General features: G+C 44.7%; 1 protein-coding gene across 1 annotated transcript in view; it reads right to left on the bottom strand.

Moving 5' to 3' along the window:
• The window catches only part of elapor2b (endosome-lysosome associated apoptosis and autophagy regulator family member 2b), a 115,897-nt gene that overhangs the window by 6,269 nt on the left and 89,507 nt on the right, over window positions 1-20,121 (bottom strand). The window contains exons 15-21 of the mRNA XM_043714206.1: window positions 16,288-16,461; window positions 14,701-14,890; window positions 9,997-10,093; window positions 9,038-9,139; window positions 7,498-7,624; window positions 4,560-4,738; window positions 936-1,101 (exon numbers count right to left, since the gene is read on the bottom strand). Of these exons, the coding sequence (XP_043570141.1) occupies window positions 936-1,101; window positions 4,560-4,738; window positions 7,498-7,624; window positions 9,038-9,139; window positions 9,997-10,093; window positions 14,701-14,890; window positions 16,288-16,461 (1,035 nt within the window). The remainder of the gene's footprint in view (window positions 1-935; window positions 1,102-4,559; window positions 4,739-7,497; window positions 7,625-9,037; window positions 9,140-9,996; window positions 10,094-14,700; window positions 14,891-16,287; window positions 16,462-20,121) is intronic.

Genomic DNA, 20,121 nt, shown 5'->3' with positions numbered 1-20,121 from the left:
ACGTCTGGAGAGGTAAAAACGGAGGGCTTGGAGGCCCTGGTCATGGTGGATGGAGGTGTAGAGGGATTGGATATCCATGGTGAAGATGAGGCGTTGGGGGCTGGGGAAACGGAAGTCTTGGAGGAGGTGGAGGGCGTGGGTGGTGTCTCGAACGTATGTGGGACGTTCCTGGACTAGGGGGGATAGGACAGTGTCGAGGTCGGTAGAGATGAGTTCAGTGGGGCAGGAGCATGCTGAGACAATGGGTCGGCCAGGGTGGTCAGGCTTGTGGATCTTGGGAAGGAGGTAGAACCGGGCAGTGCGGGGTTCCCAGACTATGAGGTTGGAAGCTGTCGGTGGGAGATCTCCTGAGGTGATGTGGTTCTGTATGGTCTTGGCCTAAACTACTCAACCTCTCTTCATAAGCCAAAACCCTCACCTCTAGGATCAATCTCCTTTGAACTGCCTCTAATACAACTACATCCTTCCTCAAGTAAAGGGATGTACAATACTTCAGGGGAACCTTAGAGTAGCTTTTAATTCCAAGATTTATATTGAGTTTAAATGCCATTGGCCTGGGGTTCTGGATTACTAACCGAAGGATATTAGCGCTTGTCCCCCACACCCGTATATTGAACTAACTGTAAAATGAATCAAAATGTGTGGCGCTGGAAAAGCACAGCCAGTCAGAAAGCATCGGAGGAGCAGGAGAGTCAATGTTTCAAGCATACACTCTTCATCGTTGACTCTCCTGCTCCTCGGATACTGCCTGACCAGCTGTGCTTTTCCAGCGCCACACGTTTTGACTCTGATCTCCAGCATCTGCAGTCCTCACTTTCTCCTAACTGTAAAATGAATCAATCCTTTTACTACATTTTGCATTATGTCCACAAGGCCTGCACAAGTAGCAGCCAGAGAAACCTACTGCATGAGAGAGAGAAACGGATATTTCTCACCTTTGAAGTTAATGATTTCAGTTTCCCCAGTAAGGAAGGTTTATTGGAATAAACAATTTCATCTTCATTATCTTCACCTTCCATTATAGCACAGCTGTCAGCTGCAGGGAGTTCCACTTCCCTCGAGTTTGTGTTCATCACCAGTCTCGAGTATTTGTACTCTAACCTAAAAGGAAAAAGCAAATCGAGACTGAGAAGGAGGAAGGGCTGGTGGAACACACAAATCTCTCACAAGGACACAAATCCAAAACAAATGTGGATCAGAAACAAAAACAGAAGTTGCTGGAAAATCTCAGCAGGTCTGGCAGCATCTGTGGAGAGAAATTAGAGTTAATGTTTCGGGTCCAGTGACTCTTCCTCAGAACTGATGGTAGCTAGGGAAAGGATGGATTTGTACAGAAGATGGGGTGAAGTGAGGGGGAGGGGTAAGGTGGAGCTGGAGCCCAAGTAGAGAGAAAATCCATTGGACAGACAAAAGACTGGTTAAAGGTCATTGTGGGGAAAAGTGGCACCATCAGAATAGATGCAACAGAGACAGAGGAACTGGGAGAATGGAATAGAGTCTTTACAGGGAGCAGGGTGAGAGGATGTGTAGTCAGACCTACTGTGGGAGTTGGTCAGTTTGTAGTGGATATTAGCGGCCAGTCTATCTCCAGAAATGGGAATAGATGTCGAGGAAGGGAAGTCGGTGGGGGGGAGGGGGTTGGAGAAATGGAGCTAAAGAGGGAGGCGAGTCCTCATAGAACATAGAACATAGAAGAATACAGCGCAGTACAGGCCCTCCCCCCTTAATTTAAAGCTATGCCTCCTTGTAATACCCGACTACATACGCGGGAAAAGGTTCATACTGTCGTCCCTATCTAACCCCCTAATCATCTTGTACACCTCAATCAAGTCACCCCTAAACCTTCTTTTCTCTAGTGAAAACAGCCCCAAGTGCCTCAGTCTTTCCTCATACGATTTTCCTTTCATACCAGGCAACATCCTGGTAAACCTCCTCTGCACCCGTTCCAGTGCCTCCACATCCTTCCTATAGTATGGCGACCAAAACTGCACACAATATTCCAGATGCGGCCGTACCAGAGTCTTATACAACTGCATCATGACCTCAGGACTCCAGAACTCAATTCCTCTACCAATGAAAGCCAGTACGCCATATGCCTTCCTCACCGCACTATTTACCTGGGTGGCAACTTTCAGAGATCTGTGTACATGGACACCAAGATCCTCCTTCTTCCTCAACCAAGGATTCTCCAACACCATGGTTGACAGGGTCCTCAGTCGGTTCTGACCCACCTCCCACACTCTGGCCCTCACCCCCCTCTCTCCCCTCCCACAATTGTGATAGGATACCTCTTGCCCTTACCTACCATCCCACCAGCATTCACATCCAGAGGATCATTAGCCGCCATTCTCACCATCTCCAATGGGATTCCACCACCACCAGGCACACATTCCTCTCCCCTCCCCTGTCCAGCTTCCGCAGGGACTGTTCCCATCAGAGCACCCTAGTCCACTCTTCCTTCACTCCCAACAACCCCCCACAGCCCAGCTACCGCTGAAGGTGTAACACCTGCACAATTCCCTCCTCCCTACTGAGTATCCAAGGACCCAAACACACCTTCCAGGTGAAGCAGCACTCCCCACAATCTGGTCTGCTGCATTCACTGTTCCCAATGTGGTCTCCTCTACACTGGGGAAACGAAGCGTTGACTGGGTGAGTGTTTTGCAGAACATCTACATTCTGTCTGTGAAAAAAAGACTGAGCTTCCTGTTGCCTGCTACGTTAACACCCCACCCTGTTTCCTGGCCAACGTCTCTGTCTCAGGTTCGCTGCAGTGCTCCAGCAAAGCTCAGTGTAAGCTGGAAGAACAGCACCTCATCTTCCACTTGGGGACCCTGCAGCGTCTCAGACTCAATACAGAGTTCAACTGTTTTCGGACCTGAGAACCTTTCCCCACGATTTCCCCCAACCCCACACTCTCGGCCTTGTCATCACATTGGCTGCTGCCACTGGACACATACTCAGTTTAAGGTTAGAGGGGAAAGAATAAAAGGGAACTTAGGGGCAAGTTTTTTTACGCAGTGGGTAGTACGTATATGGAATGAGCTGCCAGCAGAAGTGGTTGAGGCGGGTATATTAACAACATTTAAAAGGCATTTGGAAAAATACATGGAAAGGAAAGGTATAGAAGGATATGGGGCCAAGTGCAGGGAAATGGGGTTAGGTTTGATGGATATTTTGGTTGGAATGGACCAGTTGGACATTCCAACCAAAATGTCTCCGTGCTGTAGGACTCTTTGATACACAGCCCATTGCCAGCCACTAATAGTTCCCCATTAGTAGCTATTGATTCCCCCAGACTGACCTTTAACTACTTCTTTGTCTGTCTTAATGTTTTTCTCTCTCTTTGGGCTCTATCTCCACCGATCGGTTTCTCTCCCCACCCTATTTTCTGTATAAAAACCTAGCTTTTCTCTAGCTACCATCGGTTCTGAGGTAGGGTTACTGAACCTGAAATTATAACTCTAATTTCACTCCACGGATGCTGTCAGACTTGCTGAGATTTTCCAACAATTTCTGTTTTTGTGCCTTCACAAGTCCATTTTGTTGCCAAATTTCTTATGAATGTAAACAACATAAGCAAGTATTTATATACCACCTGGAACTGAATATAAACTCCCAAGGTGATTGACAGGAGTATAAGGAAACTAAGACACATCACTAGGTATCAGCACAGACAGCCAAAGTCTTGGTCAGAGTGTTCAAAAGGGGGAAAGCAATGTAGAAAGGTTTGATGCAGGAATTCCAGAGTTTAGGGTCTGGGCAACAGAAAGTACAATCACCAATGGGCCAGTGATTAAGATTGGGAATGTCCACGAGGCTAAAATTAAACCAGGTCAAAATGCTGATAACACCCATGTAGCATTTAACTTTTGAATACTCTCTCCCAGTGCTTAAAATTCCTACATCATTGACACAAGGAGGTCAATAGCGCAGAAAAAGGCCCTTTGACCCATCAAGTCTGTGCTGGTAAAAACACCACTTCACCATTCTAATCCGGTTTTCCAGCACTTGGCCCAGTGCCTTGTCTGACTTGGTATTGCAAGTGCATGTCTAAATACATCTTAGTGCGATGGGGGTTCCTGCCTCTCCCACCCTTACCGGCAGTCAGTTCCAGATTTCCACCAGCCTCTGGGTGAAAAAGGTTTCTTTCATTCCCTCTAAACCCTTAAATAAATGTGCCATGGTCATTGACCCCTCCGCTAAGATCCTTCCTGTCTATCCTATATCTCTCATAATGTTATATAACTCAATCATGTCTCCCCTCAGTCTCCTCTGCTCTAAGGAAAGCAACCCCAGTCTGTCCAATCTCTCTCCATCACTGAAACTCTCCAGCCTGGGCAACATCCTGGTAAATCTCCCCTGGAACTTCTCCCAGTGATATCCCATTCCTCCTTTAAGGTGGGTTCCAGAACTGCACACAATAACTCTAGCTGTGGCCCAACCAACATCATACAATTCCAGCAAAACGTCCTTATGAGAACTGAATCAAATGACATTTGTTTGGAAATAAATACCATGTATTCTCAAACATTCAGATCATTTCTCTGTGAACTTACTTCTTGTTCTTTTTCCAGAAATAACAGGTTAATATCACCAGCAGCACTGCAGTAAAAGCTCCAATTCCTACAACAACTTTCAGCCAAAAATCTATCATCTCACAGTTGCTGATGCTTTTTGCAGGAAGTTTGACACCTTTGCTGCACACTTTCGGCTCCTTCCATACGTACGTGGTTTCCTAAAATGAGAAGTTATTAAGTTTCATGATTAAAACAACTGCAGCAAAATGTGAGATCGCTTACCACGGGTGGTCTTCCTTATTCCTAAAAAACACGTCCCAGCCCTACCGATTGAGAATTTGTAACAAGGGAACACCATTCCTGACTATCTAGTTTACATTGGTTCAAGTGTTGGATAAATGGGTTGGTCAGAACCATGAGAGCAGAGTAGGCCAATCAGCCCATTGACTCCACTTTGCCATTCAATAAGATCACGGCTAATCTGATCATTCTCAACTCTACCTTCCTGCCTCTTCCCTGAGGATAACAAGAATGACCCTGGGCAATCTATTCAGAGCGAAGGGATGACCCTTTTGGAATGAGATGAGGAGGAATTCTTTCAGCCAGAGGTTGGTTAATGTGTGGAACACATTGCGACAGAAAGGCTGTGGAGGCCACGTCAGTGAGTGTAGTAAGACAGAGATAGATAGGTTTTTGATTAGCAAGCAGATCAAGGGTTATGGGAAAAAGGCAGGAAAATGGGGGCAAGAAACATATCGGCTACGATTAAATGGCGGAACAAACTCGATGGGCCGAATGCCCTCATTTTGCTCCTCTCTCTTAAGGCCTTATAACTTCTGCAAAGGTTGTATGACAAGGGCTCTGGAATAATTATATGTAAAATATTATCGCTAAGGTGGGGACAGTAAAGTTATATTAGACTGAGTAGCCATTTGATGAACAAGTTTTGGGTGCAATGATGGTTTAACAGTTAATTTGTAATGAGGACACATTGAGGTTCAGATGGAACATACGGATTCCCTCATCTCTTCCCTCCATCTTCATCAAGCCCTTTCCTCCTCATATTCATTTAGTCTTGACTTTTTTTATCAGGCCTGTACGAGGCTGGTAAGGCCAGCATTTGTTTACCATCCCTAATTGCCCTTGGAATTGGTTTGCTCATCCATTTCAAAGGGTAGTTAAGAGTTAACCACACTGCAGTGGGTCTAGAGCCACATGTACTCAGGCCAGGTAGAAACAGTAAATATTATTCCCGAAAGGACATTAGCAAACCAGGTGGTTTTACAACAATCAATGATAGTGTTGTTGCTGATGTTGAGCCAAAATTAAATTCTACCAATGGCACTTCAACCCATCAGTGCAGACCACTAGCCTGGCTGTCTGGGTAATTAACCCAATAACATTACCTTAAAGCTGCTCTGCACAATTCCTGACGTTTGACCCGGACAGGGGGTAGCTGTGCCCTGCTTTGTGGACAGGAGTTGCCGCTCCTTCTGGACAGGGGACATTTCCCCCCCCACCCCCCACTGGGACCAGCAAAGGAGGCTACAACACCAGACCCTAACCGTCCTGGAGCCAGGCTTCCACCCGGGCCAGAACAGTCTCACCGTCTGGACGAATGTCCAGTGCTATAGGAAGAAGGTCCACGCTGCCATTCTCTGTCTGAGGCCTCACCCTCACCCTCACCCTCTCTCTCTTTGTTACTGCACCAACCTCCCACCAAGGCTCATGGTCTACCACTCTCACTACTTCTTGCAACACCTCCCCCCTCACCCACCCCGAACACTAACACCACTAACCCTGCCTGCTCTCTGTGCTTCACCTGCGCCAACAGTAACATCTGCCATCTCCCTGAATACCTGTCCCTCTCTCAGTCCAGGAGGAAAACAGCCCCCAACAGCGCACAAAGATCAAGGCGGGATGTGGGGTGTGTGATATCTATCACCTCACTCCCTCTGTGCACAGCATCCTGACTCCGACCGCTTTGAGCTGCTGACTAACCGTGTCTAAACCCCTGGACTGGTATCAGAGGCTGCCCTTGACCTTCAGTGCCAGGGCTCCCTGAACCAAGGCTATCACCCTTGACTTGACAGAGGACTAATGACAACTACGACAAACTTCCTGACTCTGTCCCTGCATTAAACAGCAAGGCCAGGCAGGGGCACCGTGAGCATCGGGGTCAGCTCAGACTGAGTGAGCACTCTGACAGGGTCCCTGAGCTGGGCGGCAGGGGGGTGGGGGTCGTAGTCTCCCTGAGCTGGCAGGGGGGCAGTCCCTGAGATTGGGTTGGAGGGTTTGTGGTCTCCCTGAGCTGGGGTAGGATGTGGGGTTTGTCCTGAGCACACAGTGTCTTTGCTGCAGTGTTACAATGAGTGTTCCTTGGGTAGCCCAAGGGCACCATTGAAGGGCAGAGTGGCCTTTAAGTGGATTGGAGAGGTGCCATAGGGTTCCTAGAGACTGGCAGATGTCAAATACCAATGTCCATTGATATGCAGTGGGTGTGTGTGATCAATACCCACAGAGAACACCCGTTCTGATTTCTATGTTGAGAATTCTAACTGTTGAGTCTGTTTGGTGTGCTTGTTAAGATGAGAAGCTGAATATTAATTAAGTGTTTAACATGCACTCATCCTTATCAATTGGCATTTCACGTTGCCTTGTGAAAATCTCACCACACTGATTGGCATAAGCAAAAAAGTTGGAGCGAGATGCTCCCGATGTTGAGATGGGCTTTGCCAGAATTCTCATCTGATTCTGCCATCAACGTCACTATCGCCCCTTCAGTCAGAGCCCTGTAAGATTCTGCCTTAAGGTTCTAACCCAGTACTTTACTCGTTAAATCTAATGATGCCCATTCATGAAATAATGAACAATAAATATTTGAGAAACGACCACTGCCTTATGAACATGCAACGCTGCTAAATATAGGATTCATCTCGACGATGTAATATTCTGCTAGCTCTCTCCTCCAGCTTACCTGAAGACCCCCTTTGCAAGCTCCCTCGATTGCATGGTAGTCAGCTGTTGTGCAGAGTGGACAGGCTTGGACAGTTTCCCACAGAAAGAGGAATGTGCATCCATCACATGTCCCACCCGGACAGCCACTGGATCAGAAAGAGAAACTGCAGTCAGACAAACAGCTCCTGCAACGGAGAAAACTGGGAGGACGTTTCTCTAACAAAAATGAAAAGATGCTGTAAACATCAGTAACAAAAGTAGAAATTGTTGGAAATGCTCAGAAGGTCTGGCAGGATCTGTAGACAGAAATCAAAGTTAATGTTGCAGATCGAGTGGCCCTTTCTCAGTAACGTTCTCTCCCTGATTAACCTTCCCGTCTCCCAGCAGGTGATGATAAAACAAGGAAGCAATCTTTGGAAAATAAATCACTCCAGTGCAGTAGGGAGATCTGAGCAAGTTTACATTCAAAAGGAATCCATTCTTTAGAACGGGAAAATAAAATCCATCAAGTGGCCATTCACAGGGTGAGGGCATCACTGGCTAGACTAGCATTTACTGTCCATCTCTAATTGCCCAGAGGGCAGTTAAGAGTCAACCCCATTGCTGTGAGTCTGGAGTCACACGTAGACCAGACCAGGTAAGGATGACAGTTTCCTTCCCTAAAGGGCATTAGTTACCCAGATGGATTTTTCATGATTACAGGAAATTGGCAGGAGTCTGTGCTGCTCATTAAGAGGGCTAGCACAAACATAGCAGACCAAATGGTCTCCCACTGTGCTGCCACCATTCCACGGTTCTAGAATTCTTAACTGTATTACTCTAAGTAACCCCAATTGCTACACAATGGAGGGGTAACAATGGGGTTCCCCAACTGAAGGACAAAAGAACAGTGCTGTCTCCAAGGAATCTACCAGCAAACATATTTCTGTACATTTAGTTCCAGTGATTATGTTAAATTTAAAGCTGTAATGAATCCAGTGGATAGACTAAACATTCTGTTATAGGCAAAGGAATTGGCCAGTTGGAGAATGAAGGATGTGTGGATACAGGAATAACTACACATCCTATCAGCTCTGAAGCCAATGGCCAAGAATCTCATCAACTGAACTAATCCGCAAAAGCAGGAAAGAGAAAGCAAGGAGAAACAGAAAGAAGTATGGGAAGAGATGAAAGACACCAGGAGTGAGAGGGAAGTCAAAGGAAGGAGAATGGGAGCTTGCATGTTTTTACTATTAAAAGACAGCAACTTTAACTTGAGTAAATTTATATATGCAAATTGTCTCATTGTCATATGTCACGATATTAACATTACAACATGTCATAACATGTATGTTAGATTCAGCAATAGAAGTCAGTTAGCTGAGTTGGCTGGATGGCTGGTTTGGTGATCCCAGCAGCGTGGGCTTGATTCCCATTGCCATGGTTACCATGAAGGTAACCTCTCCCCTCACCTGAGGCATGGTGACCCTCAGGTTAAGCTGTACGATAAATTAGGCCATTCCATGAGAGAGTGCGAACTACGGCAACTTTACTTTTCATTCAGTGAATGTAATGAATACCTTGGTACAGAGATTTCTCCTTGCCCATCCTTTCCTGGATCACATCTTATTGTTATGACTGTTCCACGGCCATTTTCACATGATGCTGTTGACAGAGATGACCTGCAGTGAGAAATCAAACAATAAATCCTTTAGGCTTCACCTCAAAATCCTCCACGTGTGAACCAGTCAAAACCTGATTCAGAGTCTGCAAAAGAACATCAGAGAAAAGAAACAATCTGCGAGTTTCACAATAATTGGAAATTTGGTATGAAATGACAGGGATACAGGGTTTCTCACTCTGTCACAAACAGCATGGTCAAAGGTTAGAATCCAGCCTCATATTTCAATCAGAGAGCACAAGGATCAGATTGCATATGGTTGGGTCAAGTTTGGGGGAAGCCTATCAGGGGGGATGAAAATGGTTTTGTTATGGCAGTAATCACATTGCTCTACCTAGTCATAAACATTTAGTGTAACACAATCAAAAGTGACAACTCTCATGTTTAAAAAGATTGTTCACGGGATGTGGGTATCACTAGTTGGACCCAGCATTCATCGCCCGTCCCTAGTTGCCCCCTGAGAAGTTGGGAGTGAGCTGCCTTCTTGGCCCACAATGCGGTGAGGGAGGGAGTTCCAGGATTTTGACCCAGTGACAGTGAAGGAACGGCGATATATTTCCAAGTCAGCATTGTGTTTAACTTACACCCTTTTCATTTTAACTCTTACAATGCCTTTGAACAATCAAACTGCTCAAGTCAAAACATGATACAAATAACAGCTAGCAAATTAATAAAGTGGAGATTGAGCCACCGTACTATCCTAGGTCTGTACATTGGGAACACTCAGTTGCTATTGTCCTTGTGAGGTTCAGAAAGGCAATGTGTGGGGAATCATCTACTGGTCATGTTCCATATGCCACCAAAAATTATTAAGCTGCACAAATTGATTAGTGCTCCCAACACACCCTGTCCACTCACATGTAGAAGAAATGGATGTCAGGTACGTGGTTTGTAGGGGCAGGAAAGAACTCTGGTCTTGCAGTAATATTTTGAATGGATGTTTCAACAGTTGCTCCTGACAAAACACAAATTCCAAAACAAAATATTTAAGTGCAAAGCATGAGAAAACATTGGTTTATTAATTTTCAGTGTTACTGAAGAAGAGAGCCACAATCTCCAGTGAGTAAACATTCCCAGATAAACCTGGAGTCAGATACAGTAGTGGTTTTAGGTTACACAGCTCGTTCAGTCCACTATAATCAGCCTATAAAAAACATACCCTGGCCTCGAAACATACGGAACAGGATAAAGTTACTGCATTTACCTGAAAAGTACATGCTAAATTCACAGGAAAAATTAACATGTACCCATTCTAGAATTTGTATTGGCATGTTAAGTCTTAATGACTATCAAACAACAAACTAACTTCTAACAAGTATAGCATTTCATTTCTTCAGATTTTAATTATTGCTAGAGATGTTTTCAACATGTCATTTCATTTTACATTGACTTCTTTTTCAATTCAGAATTCCATTTTCTTTCCCCCTCTTTTGTTAAAGACTTTTTAAAAAGTTTTGGTCCATTGACTGAAAAAAAAATGGACCCTGCCTTTAAAAGGCAGAGAAAATACAGGAGCTGTTTGTAACTTTGGAAAAACAAGTGAGTGATGCATACTTTGGGGGTCATTGAGTCCAAAAGCTCAGTCATCATTTGTTGTGGGACCAGAAGGGCTCAGCGTAGTAACAACCCTCTAATTGGTCAGACTGCAGTTTAACACTGATCCTGTGAACAGTGAAAGAGAGGGAAGCAAGGATAACTCCAGACACTATCTGTGTTGATCTCCCTCTCCTCTTTCTCTGTAAAGTTACATCCTTCAACTTTCTGCTGAAAGAGCAGGACAACTACATGCAGAGAAACTGCAAGAAGTAATTCTAAAACCCAACCAAAGTCCAACCAAGCAACCAGTGAACTACAGATTGATTGTCGCTGTGTAATGACCATTGAGGCATCGTCAAAGGATTGAGGATTGGGAAACACACGAATCCAGTTGAGTTATTTTGGACTGGTGGTACAGAATTGTGCGATCCTGAATATTGTGTCTATTCATTCATAAAATTTTGATTCTGATTTTTTTTCTGTTATGTTTGTTAGTTTATCAGTGTGTGTGTGTGTTTGTGCTTGTATGCATATGTGTCTGTGTGTATTTGTTAAAAGAACATAGAACAGTACAGTACACTACAGGCCCTTCGGCTCACAATGTTGTGCCGACGTTTTATACGACTCTAAGATCAGACTAACCTGGGTGGCACGGTGGCTCAGTGGTTAGCACTGCTGCCTCAAAGCACCAGCGTCCCAGGTTTGATTCCAGCCTTAGGTGACTGCCTGTGTGGAGTTTGCACATTCTCCCTGTGTCGGCGTGGGTTTCCTCCCACAGTCCAAAGATGTGCAGGTCAGGTGAATTGGCCATGTTAAATTGCCCATAGTGTTAGGTGCGTTAGTCAGAGGGAAATGAGTCTGGTTGGGTTACTCTTCGGAGGGTTGGTGTGGCCTGGTTGGGCCAAAGAGCCTGTTTCCACACTGTAAGAAATCTAATCTAATCTACATACCCTTCATTTTATTATCATCCATTTGCCTATCCAAAAGTCGCTTAAATGTCCCTAATGTATTGAACTCTACTACCACCGCTGACAGAGCATCCCACACACCCACCACTCTCTCTGTGTAAAGAACCAATCTCTGACATCTCCCCTAAACCTTCCTCCAATCACCTTAAAGTTATACCCATTGTGGTGGCCATTTCCACCCTGGGAAAAAGTCTTTGGCTATCCACTCTATCTAAGTCTCTCATCATCTTGTACACCTCTATCAAGTTACCTCTCATCCTTCTTTGGTATTGTTTAAGATATATAAGTTAGAAATCTCATTCTTGTTCATTTCAAAGTATCACAATAAATGTTGTTATTGTTTATTGTTACTGAAGGAACCAATTTTGGTTTGTTTTTATCATGGGGAATTAGAATTAGATTTTATTGTCATGTGTACTCAAGTACAGGGATACTGGAGTATAGTGAAAAGTGTACAATGTCACCATTCCCTGGGCCATCTTAGGTACAAAGGTATAAGACCTTAGGTATAAAGCAGAAAAATAAAGAAATAAAGTTAAAAGTTCAATATTATGGTCCTTTTTAAGTGTTTAGCCATGGGCCTGGATCTTTCACCATGAATTTGAAGACCATCACCAGCACAAAGCAGTCTGCCTGCCTGGAGTCCCTCCACCATACCACCCCCACAGAACCATGTCACCATTCTGAGGCACCATCTTGCCTCTACTGATGACATCGCTGTCACAACGTCCATGCTGGGCCAACCTCAGCAAGGCCTACACCGCCTGAAGCTACCGGATCCCCATATCGGGCACTCAGCCCAACCTTGCCTCCCTCTGCCACCGCCATTACCATGAGCACTAACACGGTGCCCTCTGCCACAGGGAAGAGCCCTCACATCAAACACGCTGAAACCGCCGAGCCCACCAGGGAAGAAAGAAAAAGCAGGGACAGACAGAATAAAGTAAAAGGGAATGGGGCTGACATGCTCCATGCAGGAGGCCAGATGTTGCACTGCTACTCCCTGTCATCTTGAACCCGGAGCAGTCAGTCTGAGGTAAACTGAGGTATTTTCAGGTACTAACTCATCATGCTGTCATAAATCTAGGAGGAGTGGGGCCTGACTTCCAGCTCAAACTCTCAGTGGGTCAGGACACTTCACATAATTTTGTCTTTGTGTAATTTGGCACTCAATTAAAATGTTGTCCTTCACCTCCCTGCCCTCCATAAGATTTTGTCAATCTGACTGGTTGAGGTGAAAAGCTGGTGTGAATTTTGCATCTCCTCCACATCCCCACCCCCTGATACACATATAAAATAAAACCAGTGGCCAGAACAGTGCTGCTGCACACAACTCTGAGCAGCGTCAATGTTGCAGGAAATGAGCCACATTTAGGCCTATTCGGGCCTTGAAATTACCAGCTAAAGACTATTTAAGGACCTCATTCCCCTCTGCCACCTGAACATAGGGTGAGGAAGAAAACATAACTCCCAGCCTTCACCTCTACCAGCTCAGGACGAAAGATGGGAAGGGAGGAGGTGTGAGTTGGTGGGGGTGGGGAGGGGAGGAACTAAGGAGCTACCCCCTTTGTCCACCAGAAGTACATCAGCCCTCATCCACCCCATGAGATGGCAACCACTCCTGCTGTGCCTCCCAAATCTCTGGAACACCATCCTCCACCCTCCCCTTGCCAGGATCCCTGACAGAAATCTCCAGGCTTGGACAGAAGTCCAGAATCCTTCCTTCTCTTGGGACTCCTTTGGGTCCCAGCAAGGATCACCACCTGCTTCTGCTGTTGCTGGGGCAACTCCACAGCCAGGCATACAGATTGTCTGGCATCTGTCTGAAGGAGGGACTTCCTGTGCCTGTGGGCGGGACTAGTCCCAGAAACTCTCTTGAGTGTCTAAGTACAATAAATGACCGCTGACTGTGAATCATTGCTAATCACAGAAATACAAACCATGCTGAAAAAAATATTTCACTCAGTGTGGTACCCAGCTGTTGTTTACACTTACATCATATGCAGCATGTCTAATTTTATAGCTAAAAAAAGAGAGAACGCAACAGTACAGAGGGATGTGGTAGTTTCTACATAATTACAAGAAGTCATTATGCACTTACACCAACTGATAGGAAGATAAATGGGAAACTGGCCTTTATTACAAGAAGTTGAAATATAAAGTAGTGAAATCTTGGTATAACTGTGCATGGTCATGGTGAGAGGGAATCTACAATACTGTGTACAGTTTTAGTCTCCTTATTTAAAGAGGGATACGCTTGCAGTAGTTCAAGGAAGGTTCATTCTGGCTGAAGAAATTGTAAATCAGTCTTAGCAATTTTTCTAGCTGCACCATTCTATCAGGATGCATCACAGCGTGCTACTGCAGCTGTTCTGCCCAGGACGGTCAGAAACTACAGAGAGTTGTGAACACAGCACATTCTGTCATGGGAGACAACCTTCCACCCACTGACTCCATCGTCACTTATCGCTGCTTTAGAAAGGCAGCCAACATCATCAAAGATTCATCCTACCCTGGTTATAATTTCTCCCAACCACTTCCTTCAGGCAGAAGATATAAAAGCTTAAACAAACACATCAACAGATTCAAGAACAGTTTCTTCCCCTCTGTTATCTGAATTCTGAGTGAACTCTCAAATTTTAAATTTAATGTTGACCTTGTTGTTTGTGCACCTTCTCTGCAGCCGTAACATTGTATTCCTCACCTTGTTCTATCACCCAGTGATCTTAATATGGTATGACCGGTGTACCACATGCAAAACAAAACTTTTCACTGCACCTAGGCACAGGTAACAATAATTAATCAAATTTTAAAAAAGTCAGAGGGTTCCTGATGCTCGATAACTGTCCATCGGAAATTTTAACTTCCAAGGAAATTCCTACGTAGCCAGTGCATATGGTATGTCCCACCGCAGAGTATCCAGAGACCAGAAGATCTGGACTATCACCCATTAAGAAACACAGATCATGCATCCTACTGAATGACATGTGATATTTTCTAACATTCAGGTAAAGAAGCTTCTCTAAATCTGTTCTAAAATTACGTGACTGTCACTGACCTAGAAAGGCGTCGGCCAGACTGATAGACTGAGATGACAGTGCAGTTCGGAAACTCCTCCCATCTGAGGGAATAATCGTCGATTGACAGACAAAAGAAGCAACAGAATTGCTCAATTCATTGGGATCGCTGTGTACATCCTGGGCCGTTACATCAGTTACATTATCAGAGCAAATGGCTATCTTTTTCCCCTACAAGGAGAGAGAGGAATTCAAACAGTTCAGCATTAATACTTAAAACCAATGACTTTATGGAAAATGCCTTTTACAGGCTGCATGTAACATCAGGGATTGAGAAATTGAGAATCATTGAGAAATTAATACCCTGAAATTTTTTAAAAACCTGTAATCCAAATACACACTGTGACACTCAAGTAACTTTAACAATGTTTAGGATAAAATGATCAAAGCCTTTGGATCGGTTTAGGCTCTATAATTTCTGATGTTCCTCAGATATTACAGACCCTAATGTGTTGCATTAAAGGGGGTCAGAATTTGCAATCAAATAGCAAGCAGAGGACATTCCAAAGTGTTTCACAGCTAATAGAGTCCTTCTGAGGACAAGGGAGTACTCAATGAATGGCAGTACACTAGGAACAGAGGAAACTTGGGGTGCTTGTCCACAAATCCCTGATGGTGGCAGGACAGGTTAAAAGGAAGTTAAGAAAGCATATGAGACGTGTCTTTATCAGTCGACACATAGTTTAAATGAGTAGGAAGGTTCGGTCAGAGCTGTACAGGACTTTGAGGCCACAGCTGGAGGACTGTGTGTCATTCTGTTGTCCCTCTATAGGAGGGATGCGATTACCCTGGATGGGGTGCGGAGGAAATTCACCTGGGATGGAGCAGTTTAGCAATGAAGAGAGGCGCTTGGGCTGTTTTCTTCATAGCAGAGAAGGCTGAGGGGGTATAAAAGATTATGAGGAGAATGTCTGGGAGGGTAGCTGAGGCGGGAAACCTCACAACTTTACAAAGTACTGGGATGAGCACATGATGTATTCAATGCTATGGGCCATGTGCTGGAAAGTAAGAGTAGTGTAGATTCAGTGTGTCTTTGGCAGATAGACGTGATGTACTGAAGGGCATCTTCAGTACTGTGTGATTCTATGATTCAATAAATTCTAGTTATTGTATCACATTGAAAATGTGGGAATAAAACTATAACATTGCAAGCTCCAACAAACAGGAAAAGTCCAAAACTCAAAATCAGAATGTAGTCCCATAAAATGTAAAACACTCTTTAATCAAGAAAGAGTAAAATTCTGCACATCATAATCTGATGACCTCATTCAGATTGCAATTCCCTTGCACAGTTCAGAGCGAAACCAATTTTAACACAGAAACATACAAAATACAAGCGTCTAAACTCACCGCTTTGTTTAATAAGAATTGAGCACCTTATGTTTAAATTTACTTTGGGTTTGTGATTTAGTGGATTTATTACTAATGAATAACCAACATCAGCAAAATGCTCTGAATTTTACATTTCCCATGCTCCCAATCAGAAATCTCTCTTTGTTTCAACAAATCTGCATCGCCACAGATGAGATCGAAGTGAAATATTCATGGAGAGATAAACAAAAACTTACCTCATTCCCACATAAGCTAATGTTAAAAAAATGGTAATACTTTGTTCCTCTTGAGGTGAAACTGGGTCCATTCATGAAGGAAGCCACACCACTGATATTGCTGAGCTCAAATGTTAGAGTCCGATTCTCCAACATGTGTGTAAGTGAACAATCGCTGAAACAAATAGAGTGATCCTGTTTTAAAGAGAGGGTGAAGACAAATCAGCTTTGAAGTCAAATTACAGCATCACCCTCCACACACTTACACACAAATCCTGTGGCATTTGCTGGTTGTTGAGAAATATTTCCAAAACTTGTAGGTCAGTAACCAGGAGTGCGCACACCCTGGAACATCCACCCACATCTGGTGTGGAACAGTTAAATTGCATTGGCAACATCCAAGTCAGAACCAATCAAACCAAAACACCTGGTTAAATGGTCACTTGGTTCTAATGGAGGTCAGTACTGGTGTGGCTGTTACAGTGATTGCAGAACCAGGCTTTTAACAAAATTCACTCTGGACTCCAACTCTTCCATTTGTGCAAGACTTTGACTAGACTGAGAATCTATACTGGGGAACTTTTACAGATTAAGGGTATAACTTCAGTTCCAGTCTCTTATGACAAGCAGCTGGTTCAGTTCCCGCTGATTGTAGTAAAAGACTCGGGCCCAAGCCTGATGGGACAGAACTGGTTGAGCACGGTTCACCTTGATTGGCTGAACACTTTTCCATTAGAAAATGGCTGCCTGAGTGAAATCCGAATTAAATAGCCAGAGGTTTTTCAGGAATAGTTAGGGAGTATCAAAAGAGACAAGACTACCTTGCACGTTGGCCAGGACGCAATTCCACGATCCTGCAAGGCCCACCAGTGCCATTTTTAGATTAGATTAGATTCCCTACAGTATGGAAACAGGCCCTTCGGCCCAACAAGTCCACACTGACCCTCCGAAGAGTAACCCACCTAATGCACCTAACAAATTTGGACAATTTAGCATGGCAAATTCACCTAACCTGCACATATTTGGAATGAGGGAGGAGGCCGGAGGACCCAGAGGCACCCCACGCAGACACGGGGAGAATGTGCAAACTCCACGCAGACAGTCGCACAAGGCCCTTACAGGCAAATCAGGAGGCTGGAAAGGGAACAAATCATCAAACCAATCCAGTTTGTGGCAGCTCCAGTCATACCAATTGTGAAGCCCAACAACTCAATTTGCCTTTGCCTGGATTTTAAGCAAACGGTAAACTGCTTCTGGCAGCTGGATAAATACCCAGTCCCTCACATAGCGGATTTAGACACAAAGCTGGCGCGGGGGGGAGGGTTGTCCTGCACAAAGCTGGACATTAGCCACATGTACCTGCAATTGCTGTTGGTTGATGATTGTAATTTTTCAGTGGACAATGGAAAACATTTTACAAGGTCTACCCCAGGTCACTATTTATCTAGATGAGGTACTAATAATAGGGGAAGACCAATAAGTAGCACTTAGAGAACTTAGAAATAGTCCTTAAATGTTCCTCCTACTGGACATATGCCTTAGAAAGGGAAAATGTGTGTTTAGGCCACTGCAAGTGACCTGTCTGCAGAGTTGACAAGACCAAGTTACACTCATTAAAAGATAAAGGGGAACCAAAGGTACCCCAGCTCCCACTGGAGCTTAGGCCTTTACTTGGGCTGGTGAATTGTTACATAAAGTTAATTCATAACCTGACCTCTGTCCTAGCAGCTTCACACCAACTCCTAAACAAGGGTCCTAAACTTGGGAATGGTCGTGTAGCTGCCATAGCTTTCAGTGAAGTGAAGAAATAGCTATCATCTTCGAAGGTGTTGGATCACTATGCTCCCAAGCGAGATCTGATATTGGCACATGAAGCCTCCCTGTATGGCATTAGGATGGTATTAGCTCACAGCAACCCAATGGCGAGGAACGCCCAAAATCCTGTGAATCCAGGACCTTGGCAAATGCAGAGCATAAATACGCCCAGACAGACAAGGAAGGTTAGGTGGGGGTCATACTTGGAGTCAGAATGTTCCACCAACACCTTTATGAATGTAAGTTATGAATGCAATAATAACGGACCATAAACCCCTGCAGTGTCACCCATAGCTTCAGACTGTATTCAGCAGTGGGCTGCAATACCAACTGCATATAATCACAAGTTGGAACACTGTCCAGGAGGCCAAGTAGCAAATGCACTTGCACTGAGTTGCCTCCTGCGAGTACAGCTGCAAATGTCCCAGGAAGAGTCCGTAAGTTTTAAATTTTCTGGACACACTTCCAGTCACAGCTGACAATTTCAGACTTTGGACACAGAAAGATCCGGTCCTGGCAAAACTGAACCAGCTGGTGATGATGGAGGAAACCAAAGGGTCATCACAACCAGAACTGAAACCTTTTTGGACCCACAGAGACCAGATCACTGTAGTGGAGGGCGTATTATTACAGGGAGCATGAGTGATTGTCCTGAGCAAAGGTCACCGCCAGATACTGGCTAAACTCCACCAGGGGTTTCCAAAATGATGGTGTCGGTGAGAAGTTATGCCTGGTGGCCAGGACTGGATGTAGTCATAGTCGATTTAGTGTGGCAGTGCCCAGAGTGCCAACAAGGACAAAAATTACTGCCAGCAGCCCCTTAAGTTCATGGGAATGGCTGGATAAATCTGATCATCCCGGACTTGAGGCAGAGGGTGAAATGGCACCAGGAACCCCAATGCCAAACCCAAGACTCCACTAAGCGTGAGAGGAAGTTTACTTCAGGGGATGATGTTTGGAGTAGAAACCTCAGGAATGGCCTTGTGAGAGGCATGGTCAACACAAGATCAGATCCCGTGATGTATAAACTTCGGATCATTACGATGGTCCTGAACAAGCACGTGAACCACATAAAAGCTTCAAACGCACAAACAGTGCAGGAACAAAACACATCCAGCCCCATGACTGCCTTCCTGACTGTGCTGGAACCTGTGGAATGTTGTTTGTGATGGACTAAAGTGGGAAGGCAGCAAGAGGTTTGAATCGGGGTTTCACTGGGAGTAATGTGGGTGATATTGTGGAGGCAGCAATTGATGCATTTGTTCGTGGTTAGCACATGGATTTAAAGCTGTGCCCAGAGTTATATAGATTTTTTTGGCAGCAGATGAAGGTTTGATACAGAATTGTCAAAATTATGTTGAAGGAAATGGTTGCTCATGATGGCAACTAATCAGCCGGCCGGTACAGTGACAGTTATTCAGGATGGTGACAGCAAGGTCAACCCATCTGTTTTCAGAATCAGTAAAAACTGTCATATTAAATGGCCTAAAAATTAGTCAATTGTCAGGGATTAACTTTATGGGTTAGTTTATATAAAACAGAGAAATACATAGCAAGTTATAAAGCAGACATTGCAGGCTGTGGTAGAGTAAAACCAAGTAAGCTACAGCTATGGGTACAATAGACAATAGGTGCAGGAGTAGGCCATTCTGCCCTTCGAGCCTGCACCACCATTCAATATGATCATGGCTGATCATTCCTAATCAGTATCCTGTTCCTGCCTTATCTCCATAACCCTTGATTCCACAATGCTTGAGAGCTCTATCCAACTATTTCTTAAACGAATCCAGAGACTGGGCCTCCACTGCCCTCTGGGGCAGAGCATTCCACACAGCCACCACTCTCTGGGTGAAGAAGTTTCTCCTCATCTCTGTCCTAAATGGTCTACCCCATATTTTTAAGCTGTGTCCTCTGGTTCAGCACTCACCCATCAGCGGAAACATGTTTCCTGCCTCCAGAGTGTCCAAACCTTTAATAATCTTATATGTCTCAATCAGATCCCCTCACAGTCTTCTAAACTCAAGGGTATACAAGCCAAGT

The sequence above is a fragment of the Chiloscyllium plagiosum genome, chromosome 23 (assembly GCF_004010195.1).
Source record: "Chiloscyllium plagiosum isolate BGI_BamShark_2017 chromosome 23, ASM401019v2, whole genome shotgun sequence".
In the NCBI taxonomy this organism is placed as follows: Eukaryota; Metazoa; Chordata; class Chondrichthyes; order Orectolobiformes; family Hemiscylliidae; genus Chiloscyllium; species Chiloscyllium plagiosum.
The sequence above is the reverse complement of the archived record's forward strand: the minus strand, read 5'-3'. Positions and strand labels throughout refer to the sequence as shown.